This window comes from Miniopterus schreibersii, assembly GCF_964146895.1.
Source record: "Miniopterus schreibersii genome assembly, chromosome: 12".
Lineage (NCBI taxonomy): Eukaryota > Metazoa > Chordata > Mammalia > Chiroptera > Miniopteridae > Miniopterus > Miniopterus schreibersii.
In genome coordinates this window covers 2,883,353-2,905,344 of record NC_138112.1, presented here as the reverse complement: position 1 = coordinate 2,905,344, position 21,992 = coordinate 2,883,353, and the positions used below count along the sequence as shown (strand labels likewise).

Sequence of the window (21,992 nt, the reverse complement as noted above, 5' to 3'; positions counted from 1 at the left end):
ATATCTGAGCTGAGGTGGTACACAGAAAGATTAAAAAATAGAGTCGTGTTGTCCAAGAGAACCTTTTGCAATAATGGAAATGTACTGTAGCTGTACTGTCAAAAACTGTAGTTGCTTGTGACATGTTATGAGGCACTTGAAATGTGGTGTAACTGTAAATTGTAAAACGAAATTGTAAATTTTATTTCACTTTAACTCAAATTGCCACATGTGGCTAGAGATTATTATATTAAATAGTGTAAATCTAGAGATTACCTAGGGAAAGAAAGTAATAAAGTCTCACATCTGTTATTACGCTTGACAACTGACAAACATCAGTACATCATTTCAATCTTCCTTGTGAGATTATTACCCCTATTTCATAGTTAAAAAACTGAGCCTCCAAGAGGTTAAAAATGTAGGGTCCGTCACCTACTAAAGAATAATTGATTTTTTCATTTTTTTTTAACATGTCTTTATTGATTTCAGAGAGAGTAAGGGGGAGAAACATCAACGATGAGAGTCATTGATCGGCTGGGGATCAAGCCCAAAAGCTGGGCATGTGCCCTGACCAGGAATCGAACCATCTCCTGGATCATAGGTCAATGCTCAACTGCTGGACCACGCCAACTGGGCGAATAATTTATTCTTAAACTCAAAATTTGGAGGAGCATTAAAACAAAACCCAAGAGATTCTTAGAAAAACGTATTTTAAAAATCTGTGCACATTCTAGTTTTATACTCACCTGCCTCATTTTAGCATGGATATAGAAGCAAGAATAACCCAGTTGAGAAATCTTCTTGGCTAGCAATTCAACTCGCTGAGAGGAGTTACAGAAAATGATCGACTGGTTTATCTGAAGCTGAACACAGGGAAAAAAGACATAAGGGTTTTGAAAAAACACACATTTACTTTGCACATCTTGAAAATATTGACTGGCAAATAAATGTTAAAATCATAATCTATGACTTAGTCTTATGATTCAAAAGATGCAAAACTCTCCAAATTGTAAATACTATTCATTTACTTATTATCTGTAGATAACATACTTTTACTTGTAGTAGAGTATATTTCATAAGGGCACACGATTGCCAACAAGAGTAAAATACAGCCAATTCTCATCATTTGTGGCAGTTATATTCTTTCAAGTTGCTACAAACACTAAATTAGAGAATACAGAACCACTGCTCCTAGAAGAAACACAGGGTAGTTCCCGTGAGCCTCTGGTCATAAGTTTTTTGTTTTTTTTAAAAATTGATTTTAGAGAGAGGAAAGGGGAGAGAAACATCCATCAGCTGCCTCCCTCATGTGCCCTGACCGGAGATCAAGCCTGGAACCTGAGTGTATACCCTGACCTGGAATCAAACCTGCCACCTTTGGTGCATGGGAGGACGCTCCAACTGAGCCACACCGGCCAGGGCTGGTGATGAGTGTTTCATCAATGAATCAATAGAAAACCTTGTTACTGTTTAAAGACACCTTATTTACTCATGGCCAAACAGCACCATAACTCAAGCCTGTACAAAGTTTAATACACATTTTCTCTGCAAAGCAGTCTTCTTGTACTTTGGTGCACTAGACAGCACTTTAGCACTATGCTTAAGGGCCCCTTTAAAAAATGAGATGAACAAAAAAGGGCACAAAAATGGAAAAAAAAAAAAAAAAAAAGGGATTAGGTAGGCCATGAAAAGAACAATGGTATATGGTATGAGGACTGAAACAAGAAGGCCGTGTTGCCGTGTTTGACCTCAGTCGGGAATATGCACAGTGACTCAAACTTTTCACCGTGTCCTGCATGTCCACAAATGACCTCGAGAGCAAGCAAGTACTGATTTGTCGTGACAAATAAATTTTGGCAAGTAGGCGAATTTGCAAATACAGAATCTGTAAATAATGGGGACTGACTATAATTAGTGCAAATAATGAGGATCAACTGTAATTAAGGTCAGACTATTTTAGAATTAAAAGTGCCTGTGACTTGTCAATTATACCCTATTCAACTGAAACTGCCTTTTAGGAAAAGCTAAGGACATTTTTTTAACATTTAAAGTGACAGTGAAACTGATACAGTTGCCTGTTTTTGCCCAGCTGGCATGGCTCAGTGGTTTGAGCGTGGACTCATGAACCAGGAGATCGTGGTTCAATTCCCGGTCAGGGCACATGCCTGGGTTGCTGGCTCGATTCCCAGTAGGGGGTGTTCAGGAGGCAGCCAATCAATGATTCTCTCTCATCATTGATGTTCCTACCTCTCTCTCTCCCCCTTTCTCCTCTGAAATCAATAAAAACATATTTAAATAAATATTGTCTGTCTTCTTGGGTTAAGTAATGGAAAACTTTCAGCAGCTGAAACCTCTTACTTACCCTTGAGAAAAGCGTGTTGAGGCAGTGTACTTTTTGGCGCTCAGTTACATATGCGTAGTACTGGGTTACTCCCTTCAAAGTTAGTTCCTCCATCAGGTTAATCTCATAGGGTTTCTGCAAATGGGAATTCTGAAAAAAGAAGTTTTATTCTTAAGTGAAAGCAGAGTGTATCTGTTAAACTCAAAGTATATCCTATACATCTGTCTGATAAACTCTTGATAAGGATGCAGCTCTCTTCAAAACAAATATACATAATCTGTTATGGAAGAAATAAATTACAATAAAATGGGAGATCTCAACAGTCATATATGTAGCTAAGTTACTATTCTGTACTTTGTGTACAGCATTATGCTGTAATCAAGTTATCTAGCATCAATGGTTATGTCAGCCTGACACCAAAAACTAAGTGAACGATGAATAATTTAATCAAATTACTATTATAGCTTTTAAAAAATTCAGTTAATTTATGCACAAACCATAAATGATCAGCTAAAAAAAAAAGGCAAACAGCCAAAACGTGAAATAATCAGCCCAAAGTATAGACTGATAAATAAGATGTAAATTACAAACAAAGGTATGTTCACAGGCAAGAGGATGGCACTGCTTCCAAGTACATCTGTTTTATACTCACCATGAACTTCTGTACACTAAGAGGGAAAGTAGCGGAATATAATAAAATCTGTCTGTTTTTAGGTAGCGTGAGAATAATATCCTCCATTATCTGCACAAAATCCTGTGACAGCAACTTATCTGCCTGCAGTACAAAGAGAAGACCATTTTAAAAATAATCAAATAATGTCAAGGTCCTTGGTTAACAAGCCATCATCTAACAAGAGCACTCAGGGAACATTCCTGGTTGTGAACATCAAGTTCTCTACAACACCACATAATCCAACAGCACCAAGACTAAAGTCCAGTGATTCAGAAGGGGGAGAGGTCTGTAATACCCATCTTCAGGGGGTAGGGGGGAACCCCAGACAGATAGAATCCTTGTACATCCATAACAGAATTTTAATGTGATTTCCATTAAAGAGGCAGTATGCTATACTGCTTAAAAGTACAGGCTGCAGAGTCCAATTACCTAGATTGAAACCTTGTTTCCTTCATTTATTTACTATGTTGGAAGGTTGCTTTACCAATCAGCACTTCACATTCCACAACTTTTAAATTAGGGTGTTTATACTCACTGTAGTAACTACTTTACAGGATACTTATCTTACAAGGTTGTTGCAAAAATTAAACTTAAGAAAAACATGTAAAGCACTTAGTGTTAGCACACAGTGAATAAATGTTCTCTCTCATTACTCAAAAAAAAAAAAACAAAACAAAAAAAAAACACCCAAGAAAGCCTCATCTGAATTAGACCATGATCAACCTGATGTAGCTATCTAAAAGGCAGACCAACTAGAAAAGTAACTTTATTTCAATATATTAACATACTGTATGTATAAACGCTACCAGAGCCCAAGGACACAGAGTTAAATTCTTAAAAGGCACTTACTTCCTGGTGAGATAACACATGTAACACAGACCAAAAAAACAAATACAAAGTATTATATACTAAATGAGGGGTTAGAGACATTACATGCCTTTTAAGATGTATCACTGAATGGAGAGAGACTTAGAATGACCTTGGTTTAAGGTTATTCAACAACCTCTCATCTTGGAAAAATAAAACCCAAACTATCTGGCATCCTAAAAAGGCACAAGACTGAACTATTCCTATAAATGCCTATCATCTATAAGCAAATTAGTTTGAACTGACAAAAGTCATGTGTTTAGTAGGAGGTCATAAAACACAAAGAACCTTTGCTTCATTCGCCAACAGTTTTATAAACAAAGCTCAGAATAATACAGAATAGCATCTTTCCAAATGAAGAGACATTACCTCATCCAATACTATCATCTGGACATGATCAACCTTTGCTACTCCTTTCTTGATAAGATCCAGGATTCTCCCAGGAGTAGCTATTACCACGTGCACTACACAAGATTAGAAAACATGAATTCTCATTAATTCTATTATTTGGGGCTGGGGATCTAGTGCGCAACTGAGGTACGTGCCCTTGAACCCAGGACCCTTCAGTCCACAGGCCAATGCTCTAACCACTGAGCAAAACCGGCCAGGGCTCTCATTAACTTTAGCTTGGCAAAAAGGATGCAGTAAAGGTTTGTATACATATATAAACCTTTAAAATGTATATACATTTTTTTAATCAGAAACATTGTTGTAGAGGTAGGAATTCAATAGTCCCTCCCTATCCCCAGTTTCACTTCCCATGGTCAAATGCAGTCTAAAAATATTAAATGGAAGATTCCAGAAATAAACAATTCATAAGCTTCAAGTTTCGAGCCATTCTGAGTAGTGATAAAAACTCACCTTCTCGCTCAGTCCTGCCAGGACGTAAATCACCCCTGTCTGGTGTATCTGCTAACCACCTGCTAAGTCACTTAGGAGCCATCTAGGTTGTCAGACTGTTGTACCTCAGTGCTTGTGTTCAAACAACACTTATTTTACTTAATTAAATGGCCAGCACAAGAGAGGTGATGCTAGCAATTTGGGTGTGCCAAAGAGAAGCTGGAACATGCTTCCTTTAAGTGAAAAGGTGAAAGTCCTCAACATAACAAAAAAAAACTATGTTCAGTTTGCTAAGATGTATAAGAAGAATCAGCCTTCTATCCATGAAATTGTGAAGAAAAAGCAGCTTGTGCTAGTTTTGCTGTTGCACCTCAAACTGTCAAAGTTACGGCCACAGTGCATAAAGTGCTTACATTTGTGCGTGACAGATATGAACAGAGAGGGGTCAAATCCTCTTAACTTTTATTACAGTATACTGCTGTAATTGTTCCATTTTATTATTAGTTACTATTGTTAATCTCATACCGTGACCAATTTATAAATTAACCTTTTTATCATAGGGGCATGTGTGTGTGAAAAAAACATAGTACAATATAGGGTTTAGTACTATCCTGTTTCAGGCATCCACTGGGGGAGTGGGGGTCTTAGAACATCTCTCTCCCAGGTAAGGGGGGACTACTGCAGTACAAAGAGGCAAAGATGTGTTTTAGGATATGGATTTCCATTTCATCTTAGGTTGACTAAGAGAATACTTGTTTGTTTCACCTCTACATGTGGTGGGCTAAAGGTTCCCAAATCACCTGCTCCAAATAAGGGGCATATTTCCTTGTCTTAGGACAATCCCTAATGAACAACAAAAGGCACACCAGGCTTCTAATATAGTAGACAGCCTCTCAACTAGAGCAATGGTCCTAAGAAGATGGTTATAAGGATCAAATGAGATAATCATTTTAAATAACTGCAGTATGAAGAATACAGTAATTAATCTGATGACAATTATATGAAATTCTGACTAATATTCTATGTATAATTCTATATATAAGTGGATCTCACTCTTGGTGTTTCATCTGTTTTTTTCACACAATAATGTATCATGGAGAACTCTTCATAAAATGAATACAGATCAGCTTCATTCTTTAATGGCTGTGTGGAATTCCATTCAGGCTATCCTCTGATGTTTAGGTTGTCCCAATTTTTCAAAGATGTACTACAAAAACACACTGTAGTGAACAACCTTGCATTTGCCCAATTTTTTCTTCAAGAAAGATTCTTGAAAATATGCATTTATAACTTTGAAATATGCCATCTTGCCCACTATGTTGCAAGACAGGCTATTTTGTCACAAACTCACATTATTGGTTACCAATGTTTTTGGTCTTGCCAATCAGAAAGGCACAATACCAATTTGCTGTTTTTATTTACATTTTAAAAATAAGGTTGAATACCGCTTCAATTACTGTCAATTTGTCTTTTTTCTTGGATAAGACTGTCATTTCCTTTATTCATTTTTCTACTACAATGTTTCTGTTCCTTTTTTTTTTTTGATTTTGAGACAGGGAGGGGAAAGGAGGAAGGGGGGGAAGAGAGAGAAACATCAATTGATTTCCCGTACCTAGGGATCAAACCCACAACCTAGGTGTGTGCCTTGACCAGGAATCAAACCCGAAACTCTCTGGTGCACTGGACGACACTCCAACCAACTGAACCACCCAATCGAACCACCCAACCAGGGCCCTTATTCTTAAAACAATTTTTTAATAAGTTATTGAAAGGAAACACCTGTACATGAAATTACACTTAAGAGAGCTAGGCCACCTTATATCAGTTATTTCCTACCTGTATCATCAAGCCTCATAATGTCATCCCGTAAATTGGTTCCTCCTGTGGTTGCCATCACTTTGGCCCCTCCCATGTGTTTGCTGACCTGGATGCAAATTTGACTGACCTGTAGAGCAAGTTCTCTTGTAGGAACAATCACCATTGCTAAAAAATATCAAGCAACAGAGAAAATAGAAAAAAAGAACATATTTTAAGAGTTTAAGAAGCTACAGAAATACTGCCACCCCTTAAAATCTATATACTCAGATATATTAAAAAGTTAAATTATCATAGGCCTAACCAATTCTGAAGTCAAATGAGTAACTCTCCTTAAAAAATATATATATATATTATAGTGTTCCAGATACAAACTTTTCCTCAACAATGTTGCTATGTAAGTCTTGTTCTATTCTTGGTTACAAACCTTTAAAGGTTTCTATGAGTTGGCAACCTGCTCAAAGTTTATTAATTTTTCAGTAAGGGACTCACTAGTCTAAACACCCAAATAGGAAACTCCTACCTCAGGTTCATTTATATCACATAAAGCAGGTAAAGTGAAGATGGGAGAAATGACAATTATAGGTCACGAAAGCTGAAAATTTAAGACAACGCCTTAGAAGTGAAAACTTAATCAGCTTACTCTGGGTACAAGTATGAAAACAGTTCTTCCCTGCTGCCTAAGCTCGTAAAATCCCAAACCACGTGGCTTTAAAGAAAAAAGGTTCATGTTTCTACAAGAAACTTGCAGGCACACAGTTGCCACAGAAACAATAAAGTTCCAGGTTTTTTTCCATTTTATTTTGTTCATCAGATTCCACATATAAGTGAAATCACAGTTCCATAGTTTTTAAGTAGTAATATCAGACAATTTAACTTCTCATGATCTTAGTGCTCCTATCTATAAGGCAATAACTTACTTTGCCTCTCTCACTGGAATGTTGTCAAAACTGTTGTCAAAATAGCCCAGCCAGCATGGTTCAGTGGCTGACTGTGGACCCATGAACCAGGAGGCTAGGGTTCGATTCCCTGTCAGGGCACATGCCTGGGTTCCAGGCTCGATACCCAGGAGGGGGCATGTAGGAGGCAGCCGATCAATAACTTTCATCATTGATGTTTCTCTCTCTCCCTTCCTCTCTCTGAAATCAATAAAAAACATTTTAAAAAAACACAAACTGTTGTCAAAATATTTTATAAAAATATTTTGAAAAATTGCAAGTCTCTTTAAAGAGCTGTGAAAAGAGGGTAAATAGTAATTCTAGATTATATCAATTCTAACAACAAAAAAATTATCTTCTACATAGCTCCAAGGTTTAAACTCCCATTTTTAGTTTAAACAAACAACTAACCTTGTATATTGTCCTTCTTCAGGTCTAGCCGTTCAAGTAAGGGAATGAGGTAGGCACCACTCTTGCCTGTTCCATTTTTTGCTCTAGCTAAAATATCCCTACCAGATAAAGCAATGGGAATGCTCTCCTCCTAAAAGAGACAAGACAATGCAAATTACTTGAGTAAAACTGCAAATTCTCGCTGAAAATACACTGAAGGTATACCACTTCGGTACTGCTTAAACTGTCTTGTATCTTTGCACTTTATAAGTAAAGACCAAGTAAATTAGTAAGACCAGTCAATATCACATCATTATCAACCAGTATTTAGCAAAACTGCTCATAGAATACTTATTAAATTGTATCCCAATGTAATAAAACTGTACATGTAAGTGTGTATGGCCAAGGAAGCTGAGCATCAACAACAAAGAGAACAAAGAAAGGAGAAACTGGGGCTGACACATAAATAGAGAGAAAAAAGCAAAAGACAGTTCACAAAAACTGGAGGAAAAAAATGACAAACATAAAGCGAAGGCTTTATATGCTATTTTAATACTAATAAACCAATTTTACAGTGAAAAATTGTAGCTTGGACGACTTATCCTTGCATAAAGCAGGAATAGGGTGGAAAAGTTTAACCACAGACCCTACTTGATATTTATTCATTATATCCATAAACCTCCAATATCTGTCTCACAGCCAACTTCTGTCCTGAAATATGCTCAAATGGAGAATCAAATCTATTCCAGTTACCTCAATCCATGGTCACATCACTGAGGATGACTCTCATTTTCTTATTTAAATTGCTTTGTCATTAGTGTTTTGCAGAAGACAACAATACTTCCTATTAACTCTGGACAAATTTCCCAGACAATAAAAAGGAGTCTGAGCAATTACTGAAAATTAAATACACACATAAACTAAATAGGCAGAAAAAGTATAAATAGGGAGGAAGCAGAACATTCCTGTTTCTAAAAAAAAAAGTTTTAATTTCTAAAACTAAAAAATTAGGAAAATAAATTAGAAAAGAGATCCATAATCATTGTAATTATTAGTTCTTTCTATGCCTAGGCTAATGACCAAAAGAAATCTCTCTAGAACTTTAAAATTTCTATTGTAGAAATATCTAAGTCATAAGCATAATGACTTCTATTTCCTATCATGACATTCATTCTACCTAGAACTCCAATCACAGGGGTGAGATTGGTTCCATATGGTAATACCTGACACAGCTGCCAGACTGAAAATGGTCCAGTGACAATACCGTTATCTTGGTCCTATAACCAGCATTACACAGTGTGCTTATTATGGTAAAGCAGGTCAAAGAAGAAACCTTGGCTTTGACCATTTTTAACCTCTTCCCTCGTACTTTGAGTCAACTCCGTTAATCTTCCGTTGTTCTGGAGACCCATTACCACCTTACCGCCATTGGTTCATTCTCTTCAGTGGCTTTTTAAAAAATTGATTGATTTTGGGGGGGGGGGGGAGAGAAGGAGGGAGAGAGGGAGAGAGAAACACTGATTTGTTGCTCCACTTATTCATGCATACATTGGTTGTGCCCTAACTGGAGATCGAACCCACTACCTTGGCGTATCAGGAGGACGCTCTAAACAACTGAGCTACCCAGCCAGGGCCTCTTCTATGGTTTTTGAACAGACCATCTGCACACTACTCAGTTCTATAGCAAAAAAAAAGGGGGGGGGAGAGTGTGGGGGCCTAGATGGTCTCCAAAGGTCTTCTAATGATTTTCTGAACCAGGTCCTTTAAAACTATAAAAATTTTCAATGAAGTCAGGCAGGGTAGAATTATAATGGGGGTATCCTAACTCACATTTGGGTATGTGTTTTGATTTAGATTGAGGCCACTGACTTCTAAATTCCTCTGCTTTCTTTGACAGGGCTTACGCACTACAGACATGAAGTAAGGCTTTAACGAAGTAAGCAAGCTAGTGTCTAAGTTAGGATGCACTGGTATTTTGCCCCATATGACGGCCATTACAATGAGTCTGGTGATTGCACATCCACACTGTCTCTCACCACTGTTTCCTAGGCAGACTAGGTTATATGAAGCAAGAACACTCAAGTCAGGCTCAGACAGCTCTGAAACCCAAGAGGACAGAAATAATGGGAAGCTGCCGAGGAGGAGGAGAAAAGGGAGCAAAAAATTCTCGAAACACCTGCTGTGTGCCAGGTACCCTGCTAGACACCTTAGGCTGTATTTATATCCTTTCAAGTTAGGTACTTTTTGTACAACTGACAAAATGGATCCTCAGAGATTAATTGTTTAGCACAAGGTCACAAAGAAATGCTACAACCAGGACTTGAACTTAGGTCTGCAAATAACAACACGTATGTGAGGATGTGGGGAAATCAAAGCCCTCATGCAATGCTAGTGGGGATGTGTACACACTTTGGAAAAGTCTGGCAGCTCCTCAAAAGGTTAAACAGTGTTAGCATATGAACCCCCAATTCCACTCCCAGATATATACCCCCCAAAGTGAAGCACCTCCACACAAAACTTGTACATTAATGTTCCTAGTAGCATTATTCATAACAACAGTGTAAAGAGCCCTACCAATTGATGAGTGGATAAACCAAATGTGGTATAGCCAGATAATGGAGTATTACTCAACAAGAGAAAGGAATGAAGTATTGGTATGTTACCACATGGATGACCTTTAAGAAAATATGCTAAGCCAAAAGAGCTAGCCACAAGCTACCACATACTATAAATTTCCATTTATATGAAATGTCTAAAATAGGTTAAGTCCACAGAGACAGAAAATAGATTAGTGGCTGCTTAGGGCTAGGAGAAAATGAGGAGTGACTGCTAAAAGAATCTTTTTAGGGTGATGAAGATGTTCCAAAACTGATTGTAGTATTGGTTGCACAACTGTGAATATACTAAAAACCATTGAATTGTATACTTTAACTTTGTAAGTTGTATAATATTCAAGTTATACCTTAACTTAACCAGGTCTGATGGTGACAGAATCATGCCACCTTAGCTCTCCAAGTCCATGTTTCACTGTAAGGTCTAGGGACTGATCCAACATACATTTGATGTGTTTTGGTTTCCTTAGTATCCAGTTCCCTTTCTTAGTTAGCACCCCAACTTCCTTCTGAGGAATTACATCTCCCCCACCCCAATGTATCGACAGTCTACCAACATCCTCAGCCAAATGGTAGACAATGACATTACTGTATTTTCCACAAATTCTCAGGCAAAACAATAGTGAAGAAAAAGGCAATGTGAATGGTATCTAACACCTTGGCTAAGTGGCTGGAGAATTAATTGCCTATATGCTATACCAACACTGAGAGCGCAAATAACAAAGTCAATTTTAAAGTTTAATACAAAGGTGGGAAATGGAAGCCAGCAAGGGTCTGCTAAATGAACCAATAAAACTATTATATGAACTAATAACCCATAACATTTCTTAAGCATTTATCATGTACTAGGTACTGTATTAAGTATGCTTAATACTAACATTAATCACCTCACTTAATCTTCACAACAGCCTATGGTATATACTATATCAATTCTATAGTTCAGCAAACCAAGGCTTAGAAAGATATCTCAAATAATCAACTTAGAAAGCAGTGGAGCTGGGATTCAACCTGGGCAGTCTGACTGCAAATCTAGTGCCGTTAAGCAGTTTTCCAGATCAAATTCACCTGCTAACATATGTTAACCATTAATTTCACCAAAGCTTTCTAAATACAATTGATTATTTGAGGGCCTATTTCCTGCCATGCACCTTGCTAAGTACCAGAGATAATGAAGTTGAATGATACAGTCCCTACAGAAGAGCTCTTCATTCCTACAGATAATTTAGATTAACATGAACTACATTATAGAAAAGTAGTTCCTAAATATTTTTAATATCTACACTAGCAATGCCTATCTGATGATGGATGTATAACTTTACCTTGACACTTTCTCCAGCCATAAAAAACTTCTTTCAGTTTGCCCACAAAGGCACACTTTCACCCCTAGGCAATCACTATCCTAGTGTTCTGTGCTTGGAACATAAATGAATTCTTCTTCCAGGTTGTTCCATCTTCCTCTAATGGCTACGTATGTGCAATTTCAAGTAGAAAGTAACACTACACTGAATTTATCTGTACAATTAGCTGTCCTTCCTACCAGACTGTGAAGGCAGGAACCCTCTCTGCCTTGTTCATCACAACATCCTGCATCCAACACTTTCTAGGTCCCCTCAATGTTTGCTCAGTTAAAAAGTGCTCAATGATGTCACTGGGGTTTGTCCTTAATAAAGCCTGGATGCAACGGTTTTAACTTACATGAAGATGACAGACAGGTTTATCAAATCTGTATATGTACACTGCATGTTTATGTCTAGGTACATGTATGTACATGTATACATACATACTGTATATTCCCTTGCTCTATCCACTGAAAGGGCCAAGGACCAAAGAGTACACCTACTGCTCAGATCTTGGCCTCTAATACTATTCCCCACTGACTGGAACCAAAGCTCCTTGGAGAAATGGCTGATTCCGAGGCTGGGGCAGGGTAGGTAGAGATAAGCTTGGTATCATGATATGCCAAAAAGGAAGTGCTAAAGAAAAATGGAGAGAGGAAGGGAGGGAAGGGTGAAGAGGTGGAGCACAGAGGGATTTTTTTAGGGCAGTGATACTACTCTGGATGATACCCTAATGGTGGATGCATGGCATTATACTTTTGTTCAAACTCACAGACTGTACACCAATAGTGAACCCTAAAGTAAACTATGGACTTTGGGTGATACATGTCAACCTACGTCATCAGTTGTAACAAATGTATCACAATGTACAACTCTTGCCAGAATATTGATCACTGGGGGGTGGGGGGGAGGGCTATGCCTAAGTGGGGACAGAGGTATATAGGAAATCTCTATCTTCTGCTTAACTGCTGAGAGCTTAAAACTGCTCTAAAAAATAGTCTATCCAAAAAAAAAAAGGGGGGGGGGGGCACATTACAAAACAACCTTGAAGGAGCTCACACTGCCCAAATCTGGGAGTCTGAGCACAAAAATATCATTGGGGGGAAAAAAGGAATTCATGACTCCATACTGATAAGATACATAAGGAGGAGAAAAGGGAAGGCTCTTCTTTAAAAGGCCAAATGTGGAAGGAGTCCTAGAGTTGGAAACTCATCATAACCCAACAGGGATAGGATCATCCATGGATGCTAAAACTCAAGGAGAAACTTTGATGAAGAGTAAGATCTCTGTATGATCTTAAAGGGATGCCTATAGACTGATTAGTTTCAAGGGTGGAGGAAAAAAGCTGCAATTATACAGTAGAAAAATCAGACACCACCATGACAGGGTAATCAAAATTAAAATCACCAATGAGAAACAAACAGACACTGTATATACATCCAGATGTGATACCAAGAAGGCCATAGCATGATTTCTACAGTATTCTGGCTAAGAACGTATTAACTTTAATCACATGGAAACATGAGAAACCCAAAATGAGGAATGTTCTATTTAAAAAAGGAAAGGGGCTAAGTTTTTAGTATGTCAGTGTCATAAAAGACTAAAACAGACCAGGGAGATGCGCATTAAGGAGGTTAAAGAGACACAACTATGGGCAATACCCTATCCTAGGATGAGTCTCGGACAGAAGAGAAAAAATGCAAAAAAGGGCATTGTAGGGTCGATTAAAAATTAGACTACAAATGACAGGTGATACAGCAATATAGTATTAATGTTAATCTGACTGCAGATAACTACACTATGGTTATACAACAGAGTATCTCTCTTCTTAGGAAACACGCTGAAATATTTAGAGGTAATAGGCCATGATTTTGTAATTTACCCTTAAAAGGTTCAGAGAAAGTGCATGTGCATGTATATCTTTGTGGGTGTGTACACACACGAGAAATATTGATTCATTTTATCATCCCACATATCAAAAAGTAGGTAATGCTCCATTCATAACATTACACATGTGATAAAAAGGGGAAACATACCTGAATAGGAGATGGCTTTTCCCAGCCCATTTCAAAAATTCCCATCAGTAACTCCCGCTTTAAACAGTAATCTTCAAACTCATTTCCTTTTGTGGAGGTTACATCCTAGTCAACCAAACAAAACAATAAAAGAATAAAGCATAGCTGTGTTCCTTTGTTAGAATGCTTTAAGAAAGTTTGTTTGAGAGACTAATTCTCTATCCCATTTAAAATATAAATATATGCAGATCAGCTCTATCTTGATCTGTATTTCAACTATTCCTGCAGAATAACCACTCTCTCTCTCACACACAAGCCAGTTAAAAACTGTGTTGGGGGAAAGGCTACCCTGTGCTCGTATTCTTCTGAGGAATAGGTGGAAGGCTGGAAGAACCATGCTGTGGAACGAACATTGCCAAGACATGGCGTTAAACCCTAGCTCCACCACTCGCTGCCTGCAGTATCCTGGTCAAAATCAGGGTTTCTCAAGCTCAGCAAACTGACATTTGGACCAGAAAATTCACTGTTTTAAGAGGCTGTCTTATAGCATTTCCCCAGCTGTGATAACCAAAAATGTTTCTAGCTACTGCTAAATACCCCCTGGTTGAAAATACTGGGCTAAGAGCTAACCCATCAACTTCTATTTTCTCATCCACAAAACAGAGACAACACCTGGCCTCAATCTTACTGAACAAGAGAGAATATACCTTGAAAACCATTATTCATAAATTAGATGATACACATACATATAAACAAAATATCAGTGTGTAGACACATTATTAATAATTCCTCCAAATAGTGAAACATTTCAGCAACAACACAATTTCAACCATCTCAAGTGAAGAATGAGCACACAGTGCCTAGCATTAAGTAACTACTTCACCTGCAGAGTTTCCATACCATTTTAAGTTAAATTTACAACCAACTTACCGAAGTTTTGATTCTTAGATCCTTTGGAGGGAGTTTTAAAGTCTTTTTCCAGTCATCACCAGGTCTAGAGAGAACGTAGCAAAATTGAAGTATCAGAATTCACAGCATCACTATTGTAATACAAAGATAACTCATCTAGATTGTAATTAAGTTATAAAAAGCACAGTAAGTTTAATATCTTGGCATGTACTTAAGAATATAGTTAACAGCCCCGGTCACTGGGGCTCGGCTGGTTGGAGCACCATCCCACACACCAAAAGATGGCAGGGTTTCTTCCTGGTCAGGCGCCTGTAAGAAGCAGCCAGTTGATGTTTCTCTCACATCAATCTCTCTCTCTCTCTCTCTCTCTCTCTCTCTCTCTCTCTCGTCTCTCTCTAGAATCAATTTTTTAAAAATCTATTATATAAAAATATATAGTTAAAAGAGATAAACAACTTTAGAAAAACTCCTCTTCTTACAAAGAAAACAGTCTAGGGGGGATAAAAAATATCAAGACTAGAGGGGATACGATATGCCTGGCCAGCTGGCTCAGCAACTGAGCAAAGACCTAGGGCCCAAGAGGTCCAGTTCCACTCCCGGTCAGGGCACATGCCTGGCTGCAGGCTCGATCCCAGTACTGGGCGTGCAGGAGACAGCCGATCAATGACTCTCATCATTGATGTTTCTATCTTTCCCTCTCCCTTCCTCTCTCTGAGATCAATAAAGACATTCAAAAAATTAAAAACAAACAAAAAGAACAGGGCAACCATCTTAGGAGAAGCAGCACAGTGTGACAACAGAGCAACTGTTCTCACAATTAGGAACCCATGCGATCTGTTTAACCTACATATCATGTGTGTTTTAATTTAAATTAGTTACCAATATTAAAAAAATTAGAAGATTTTGTGTAAAAGTCCAGATTCTGGCTTTTCCTGAAAAACTGGAAGATTTAGCAACATTGGTTCCAAATTTCTATATGGAAGTAGATTGATAGAGTTTAGTAAATGAAGTTTAAAATCAAGCAGCTGGCCCCTTTAAATAGGGCAAGTACCCTCTCATCTGGCACAGGCATCTGAGTTGGTAACTTCTGGTGACTAGTTAAAACCAAGGGCTCCAAAGTTTCAGAACTGAGTTCAAGCCCTGACCACTTATTAATTTTATGACCTTGCAGCAGTTGGAAATTTTTTCCAAGTTTGCATTCTCTCATATATAAAACAGGTTAAGATTTTAAAAAAGGACATCTGTAATACTTTCAATAAAGATGAACTTTTAAAAGAAGGAAATATAGCAGATAATTTACATAAAATACTCAGCACAGTGCTGGGCAAAATAAGAACTCAATATTAGCTGTTAATAAACATCTCTCTTACCCGGGATGCTTTAAACTATGAAAGAGAATTAAAAACAAGGAAAATATAATTTAAAAAATCTCTTTTAGGTCAGGCAAAAACCTCTACTATAATATCCAAAGCATCTAATAGAAAAAAAATTTGGCAATAAGGCAAACAATGCTTTTCAACTGTGTTATCTTGAAAAGAAGTTTTCATTGCTTTCATTATAGCCACTCATAATCAGAGCTCCCAAAACATTTCAAGTCTTAACTTAGAAAAATGAACACTTACTTTACTTAAAGCTAGGTCCCACATAATCCAAAACACTCAAACACAGGTAATTATTTGCTACCAATTCCAAGGGTACTAACTAAAGCTTTCTACCTCAGCCTATACCACAGCAAAGTTTCTGAGCAAAAACATGTCAGCTGAACATCCTAGTAGGCCAGCCTACCACACTGTCCAATTCAGCATTGAATACAAGTACAGAGGATAGACACAATGCAAAACTGCCCACAAGGAATTTATAAACCAAACTACATAAAATGAGAAAATAAGTGATAGAGATTAAGTATTAGAAGAGTTCTAAACAGTTGATGGGACCTAGAAGCCTTCATGGAGATGACACTTGAACTAAGATTTATAGAAGCCACAGAACTGAAAAGAAACCATTAATCCCAGGAAAAGCAAAAAAGTAAAATCCACTGTTGACTCAAATTTAGAATTTAAGTAGAAAACACTCTCATAAGGATAACACAGATTTGTTTTTAAGGATTAAAAATAGCCTAAATTTTGCTAGCCTATTCATAGTTTGTCAAGACAAACTACAATTTAGAAAATATTCTAATTAAAGCATTCACCTTAAAAATAATAGAATATGCATTAATGACAATTCTCCCAGTGACCAAACCAATTCTACTGGAAATTCTTATAGGCCGCAAGTGAACCACACAGCAGTAACCATCTATATGATATCCTGGAAGTGCTTCTTAAGCATGGAAAAGATTTGGGTTATAATACAAAATAGTTTAGTGAACCAGTTTCACCATCTTAGATTTCTCGAGATAAAATCAATTATATGGCTAGATTCTTAAAGCCAAACCTCAAATGGGTTGATTTTAAATTTTCTATTAACTGAATCTTTAGAGTGGTATTTACCATTCAAATAATTTATAGTGAACACTTAAAAACGGCAGCCAACAATCTTCCAGATTTAAAAGAAAACATTCTGCAGTCAGGGGAGGCCCTTAAGTTTTTAGTCAACAAGGGGGATTGGGGCTATTCAGAGATGTTTCCAAGAGTTCAAAATCCTGAGATTCTATGATATTTAACTCATGTTATTGTGTGTATGTGGTGTGTGTATAAGAGGAAAAAGCTTATTTTAAAAAATGTATGCAAAGTTGCATAAACTAAAAACAAAAGTTATGGATAAATTTTCTATGAGTGAGTATGTTTGAAGTTCAGAAGGCTGGGCAAGTCCTTAAATTTAAAACTTGAAATTGACTTTAAATACTCAGAAACCTAAGCATATACGTTCTTTTTCAAAGGCAAAAGGAAAGAAGCCATTATTTGTACAGTTGATCCTGGAAAATATATGGAGTTTGTATGATGCTGTCTTTTAAATGCCGTCTTTTAAAGGTTAAGTGTCATTTAAACTAGGGTAAGGTGCAGTTATAACACTAAGGAAAAACCATATTGACTAAAACAAGATGAATCTCAGCTAATTATGAAAGCCAGCAATGTTTCAAAATATAATCTATACAAAATTAATATATACCATCTGTACCTATATATTTAATAAACCTGAGTTATCACAGAAATACATCATTCTACTGCAAATACCTACTAGCCATAAAACAAAGCCATGTGCCCTCTATTTACAATCAAAATGATTAAAGTATACATAGTCATTAAAAAGTAGTAAAAAGAAATATCCTTGTCCCCCCACCCCCAAGTATGTTACTTATGCTAACACTTACTTAATAGTGGTGGTCATACTCTGTGCTTGCTGCTGAGTGCCATTATTGATTGTGTTGGTGTTTTTCAGTTGGTTCATCTGTTGCTGTGTCTGTGTGCCCCCTCCTCCAGGGCCACCACTGGGCTTTACAGGGCCCCTCAGCTGACCATTTTGACTGGATAGACCCATTATAACAGGGTTCTCTGTTCTCGCCGTGCTCATGCTGTATTAAATGTACAGATGTCTCTTCCAAACTTCAAAACTTTTGAAAGTCAGTAGAGAAACTGTAATACAGTTTATTAGGCTCTCCAAAACGAAGAGATAAATATAAGTCTTGCTCAATATTGAGTCCTTTATTGCAATGCAGGCAAGCACCTGTAAGTCTCTGAACGGTTAAGCAGCAGTAACTTGCTCTCATGCACCGAATCAACTTTTTTTAAAAGCTCTCTAATGAGATTGAGTTATATATCTGAATTCACTCCAATCTGAAACAAAGAAAAAGTTAAGTTAGCAAACACAGGAAGGTTAGAAAAAAACTTTGTTTCCCTTAACTCTCTTTTAAATTAAAGAAGTAAGACTACAGCTGCACTTAGATCAAATCATTAGCCAGGTTAGTAGACAGACACACAAAAAGATGAACTACACCCAAAACCAAACCCACAATGAGACCAAAATCAAACATTGTAAATTGTCAGTTCAAAGCAACCCAGAGAGTATTAGGTAAAAAGATACTGTGATTAAATTAAAAATAGTTGTCAAATGACAATCTCTCCCCTTCAGTTTCCTCCCTCATGAATTCTCTAAGTCAATGATTCACTACATTTAATTGCATTACAACTCAGAAGATAAGTATCTCACAACTTAAGTAAATCTCCCTATGTACTAGGCAAGACAATTTTTTTCTATTTCTGACAGCAACTGAGAATCCTCAAAGAGTTATGTAAGCTTTTGACTTAACCTTATGCTTTTAGAAATACAAAACCCATTTGTGCCCTTATGAATTTCAACTACGGAAGTTAAACTTTATGAAGAAAAATGCATTTTCTTTTTTCCAAGTTTCTGTCCTTTAAAACAATAACTGAAGCAAGGATACAAACATGTCTACATGTCAAAATCTTTTGCTTGAAAACAGCCAAGAAACTCTTTAGCTACCTCATAAAATTTGAATACTAAAAAACTTAGCTACATTTCAATATAACACTTTTTTAAAACAGTAATCCAACTTAAAATAGTATTTAAAAAATTATAAAAAAAACAAACCTGCCTTTTAAAAAAAAACAACAAAAAAACCGCTGTGAAAGATTGAACACACTAGTAACTTTAATCAAACTTTCCAAGAGACCCAGAGTACTAATTAATCGTTTAAAAAAAGAACTGGTTAAACGCCTCCATTTTTAATTATTCCCAAAACCGAATTCTTATTTTAAAATGTAGTAAATAAAAACTTAATTTACAAAGGCCAGATGGAAGATAAAGGCCTGCTCTGTTGGGTTTGTTCCTTTTTAACTCCTTTACATTTCTTACCCAACATACGCCAGGTTATTTGGTGTTGTTTCTGCCATACACCAAGGCTTCTCAAACAATAAAGTTTTTCTAAAATGCTTATGTCTTTTTAAAAAGAAAAGTTGCTCAATTATCACACACACAAAGAAATATTATTTCGAAGTCTCCCAGAATGGGATTAACTTAAGCAGATCGTGGTTAACAGGTACCTAATTTCAGTTCAAGGCAGTCAATGGTATCCTGTATCGACAGGTTTATATTATGATCAGCAGCACCAGGAGTTCACACCAGAAAACTTGCAAAGCGAGAGCACGAAGGGCGCAGCCTCCCAGTGTGACCACCGCCGCGCACCACGCACCCAGGCGTCTCGCTAGACCGGAAGGTGGTAACTGCTCCCCTCAATTAAAACTGAAACCTGCACTGCAGCACTGTCTCAGAAAAGGAAACAGTCCTCCTACCTCTTCCCAGTTTAGATTTGCAACTTGTATTTCTACATTTTCAAAAGTTCGAACGAAACGTAGACTAGCTGGGAGGAGCCCCACGCTGAGTTAATTACAGCACTTCCCAGATTGCAGTTAGCAATTGACAGTTTTACACGCAAAACAGTTACCGTCGTCTCCAACGCAGTTCCCCCGAGGCGGGTCTGCAAGTCGGAGGGACTAGTTTTACGGAGCAGGGAGAGGGGGCTGAGGGAGAGACAAGGGAGTAAGCAGTAAGGGAAAGAAGCCAATGACTTGAGCCCCGTAATTGTAAAATAATAATTCAATTATTTCTTACTCTCCCTGTCCCCGTCCCCCCCCAAAACCACGCACAGTCCAAGCCAGCTCCCCGTGACCGTGAACACAAAAGGGCTGGGGCCCAGCAATCCTAGCTGCGCAACGCGAGCAGGGAACGCACCAGCCCCGCGGGGAGGAAACAATATGGAGTTTCCCTGTAAGGCCCAAAGGGAGCCCTCGGCCAAACCGCCCTCCTCCCCCACGGCTCGGGGGCTCCGGCATCGCCGCTCGCTACCGACTACGAGGCCCCGCCGCACGCCAGCCCCGGCCCCGTCCGAGCCGAGCCCTCCGCGACCGCAGTGCCTGCCGCCCCCTGGAGGGCCGCCTCGAACCCGAAACCTCCACCCCGCCCGGCTCCCGGCCGCCCCCCGCCCCCGCCCCGGGAAAGCGCCTCCGAATACGCGGCCCGCTCCCCTACGGACCCCGCGGCGCGCCCCGGCCCCCTGCCGACTCCGCTCCGGCGCCCGGGCCCGGCGCCGCCGGCCTCCCTCCCCAGCGCCCGTCCAGGCCGCGGCGGCCTCCTCAGGGCGCCCCGCCGGCGAGGGCTTCCCGCGGCCGCGACCGCACCGCCGACCGCGCCCCCCGCCCCTCAGCCAACTCCCCGCTCGGCCCGAGTCCTACCACCGAGGCCGCTCCCGCTTCACCCTCGGTCCTTTATTGTTGACTCGAAGCTCCCAAAATGGCGGCGCTCCTTCCTCCCCGACACTCCGCCCGCCCCCGCCCGCGGCCCGCGGCCCGCGGCCCCGCCCCGCCCGCCCGGCCGCCCCGCCCCGGGCCCTGGTCCGGGTCCGGGTCTGGGCCTTGGCCCTGGCCGCCAGTCGCGGCGCGTCGCGGCGGCCGCCCTACCTAGGCCGCTGCCCGCTCGCAGGGCGCCCGAGTCGCCGCCGGGCCGCCTCGGCTCCCCCACCCCGGTCCGCGCTCCCCGCCCGCCCGCCCGCCCCGCATGGCGGCGGCTCCTCCTCCAGCAAGATGGCGAGCGCTCGGCCGCCGCCCGGCCCCCCGGCCCCCCGGCCCCCCGGCCGGCAGTCGGCGGGGAAGCGCCCCGCGGGGACCCAGGGCCGCGCTCTCACACCGACGGGCCCGGGCGCCCGAGCCGGGGACAGGGCGGGAGGCAGGGCGGGAGGGCGCTTCCCGCCGCCGAGGGAGACGCGGGCGCGGAGGCAGCGGGAGTCCGTCCTGCCGTCGGCCCCGCGCGGAAAGCGGGGCTGGAGCCGCGGAGGACCTGCCGCTGCGGACCCGGGACGCGCCCCGAGGGGCCTCGGGCAGCGGCCGGGCGGGAGGGCTGACCTGGCGTCCCCGGCCCGGAGGCTGCTGCAGGACGCGGCCCCGTCCGTCCCGAAGCGCGCGAGCTAGTGGCCCGGAGCCGCGGGCGCTGGGGGAGGGGAGCGGGCCGGAAGGGGGGCCGAGGGCGCGCGGGGGGGCTGCGGGGGCGCGACCCTCCTCCCGGCCCGGCGGGCACCGGGGGGGCGGCGGGGCGGCGGCCGCGGGGAGGGGGCTCTGGGGGCGGGGCGCCTCGCCGGGCTGCGGGGGTGCCTGCTCCCGCCGCCGCCGCCGCCGCCCGAGGCCCCGTCCGTCCCTGACGGAAGTGACCGGAGCCGCGGCCCGGGCGAGAGCCGGGCGGGAACGGCCGCGGCCCGCCCGCCGGCTGCCCTCGCTCCCGCCCCGCGTCCTCCTGGGGCCGCTCCCCGCAGCCCGGGGAGGCGGCGGCG

At 40.7% G+C, this 21,992-nt stretch overlaps 1 protein-coding gene across 3 annotated transcripts in view; it reads right to left on the bottom strand.

Moving 5' to 3' along the window:
• The window catches only part of DDX6 (DEAD-box helicase 6), a 29,287-nt gene extending 7,638 nt beyond the window's left edge, over positions 1–21,649 (bottom strand). Inside the window, exons 1-10 of one of the 3 annotated variants that reach the window (XM_081153134.1) lie at positions 21,571–21,649; positions 18,027–18,489; positions 14,738–14,801; positions 13,829–13,933; positions 7,865–7,994; positions 6,537–6,683; positions 4,230–4,324; positions 2,973–3,095; positions 2,342–2,470; positions 726–842 (exon numbers count right to left, since the gene is read on the bottom strand). In XM_081153134.1, coding sequence (XP_081009260.1) covers positions 726–842; positions 2,342–2,470; positions 2,973–3,095; positions 4,230–4,324; positions 6,537–6,683; positions 7,865–7,994; positions 13,829–13,933; positions 14,738–14,801; positions 18,027–18,226 — 1,110 coding nt within the window. In that variant the 5' untranslated portion in view covers positions 18,227–18,489; positions 21,571–21,649. Of the gene's footprint in view, positions 1–725; positions 843–2,341; positions 2,471–2,972; positions 3,096–4,229; positions 4,325–6,536; positions 6,684–7,864; positions 7,995–13,828; positions 13,934–14,737; positions 14,802–18,026; positions 18,490–20,904; positions 21,007–21,129; positions 21,212–21,570 lie in introns of those variants that run through there. The other 2 variants (XM_081153132.1, XM_081153133.1) reach the window with 2 other exon arrangements.
• Positions 21,650–21,992: the final 343 nt, after the last annotated feature.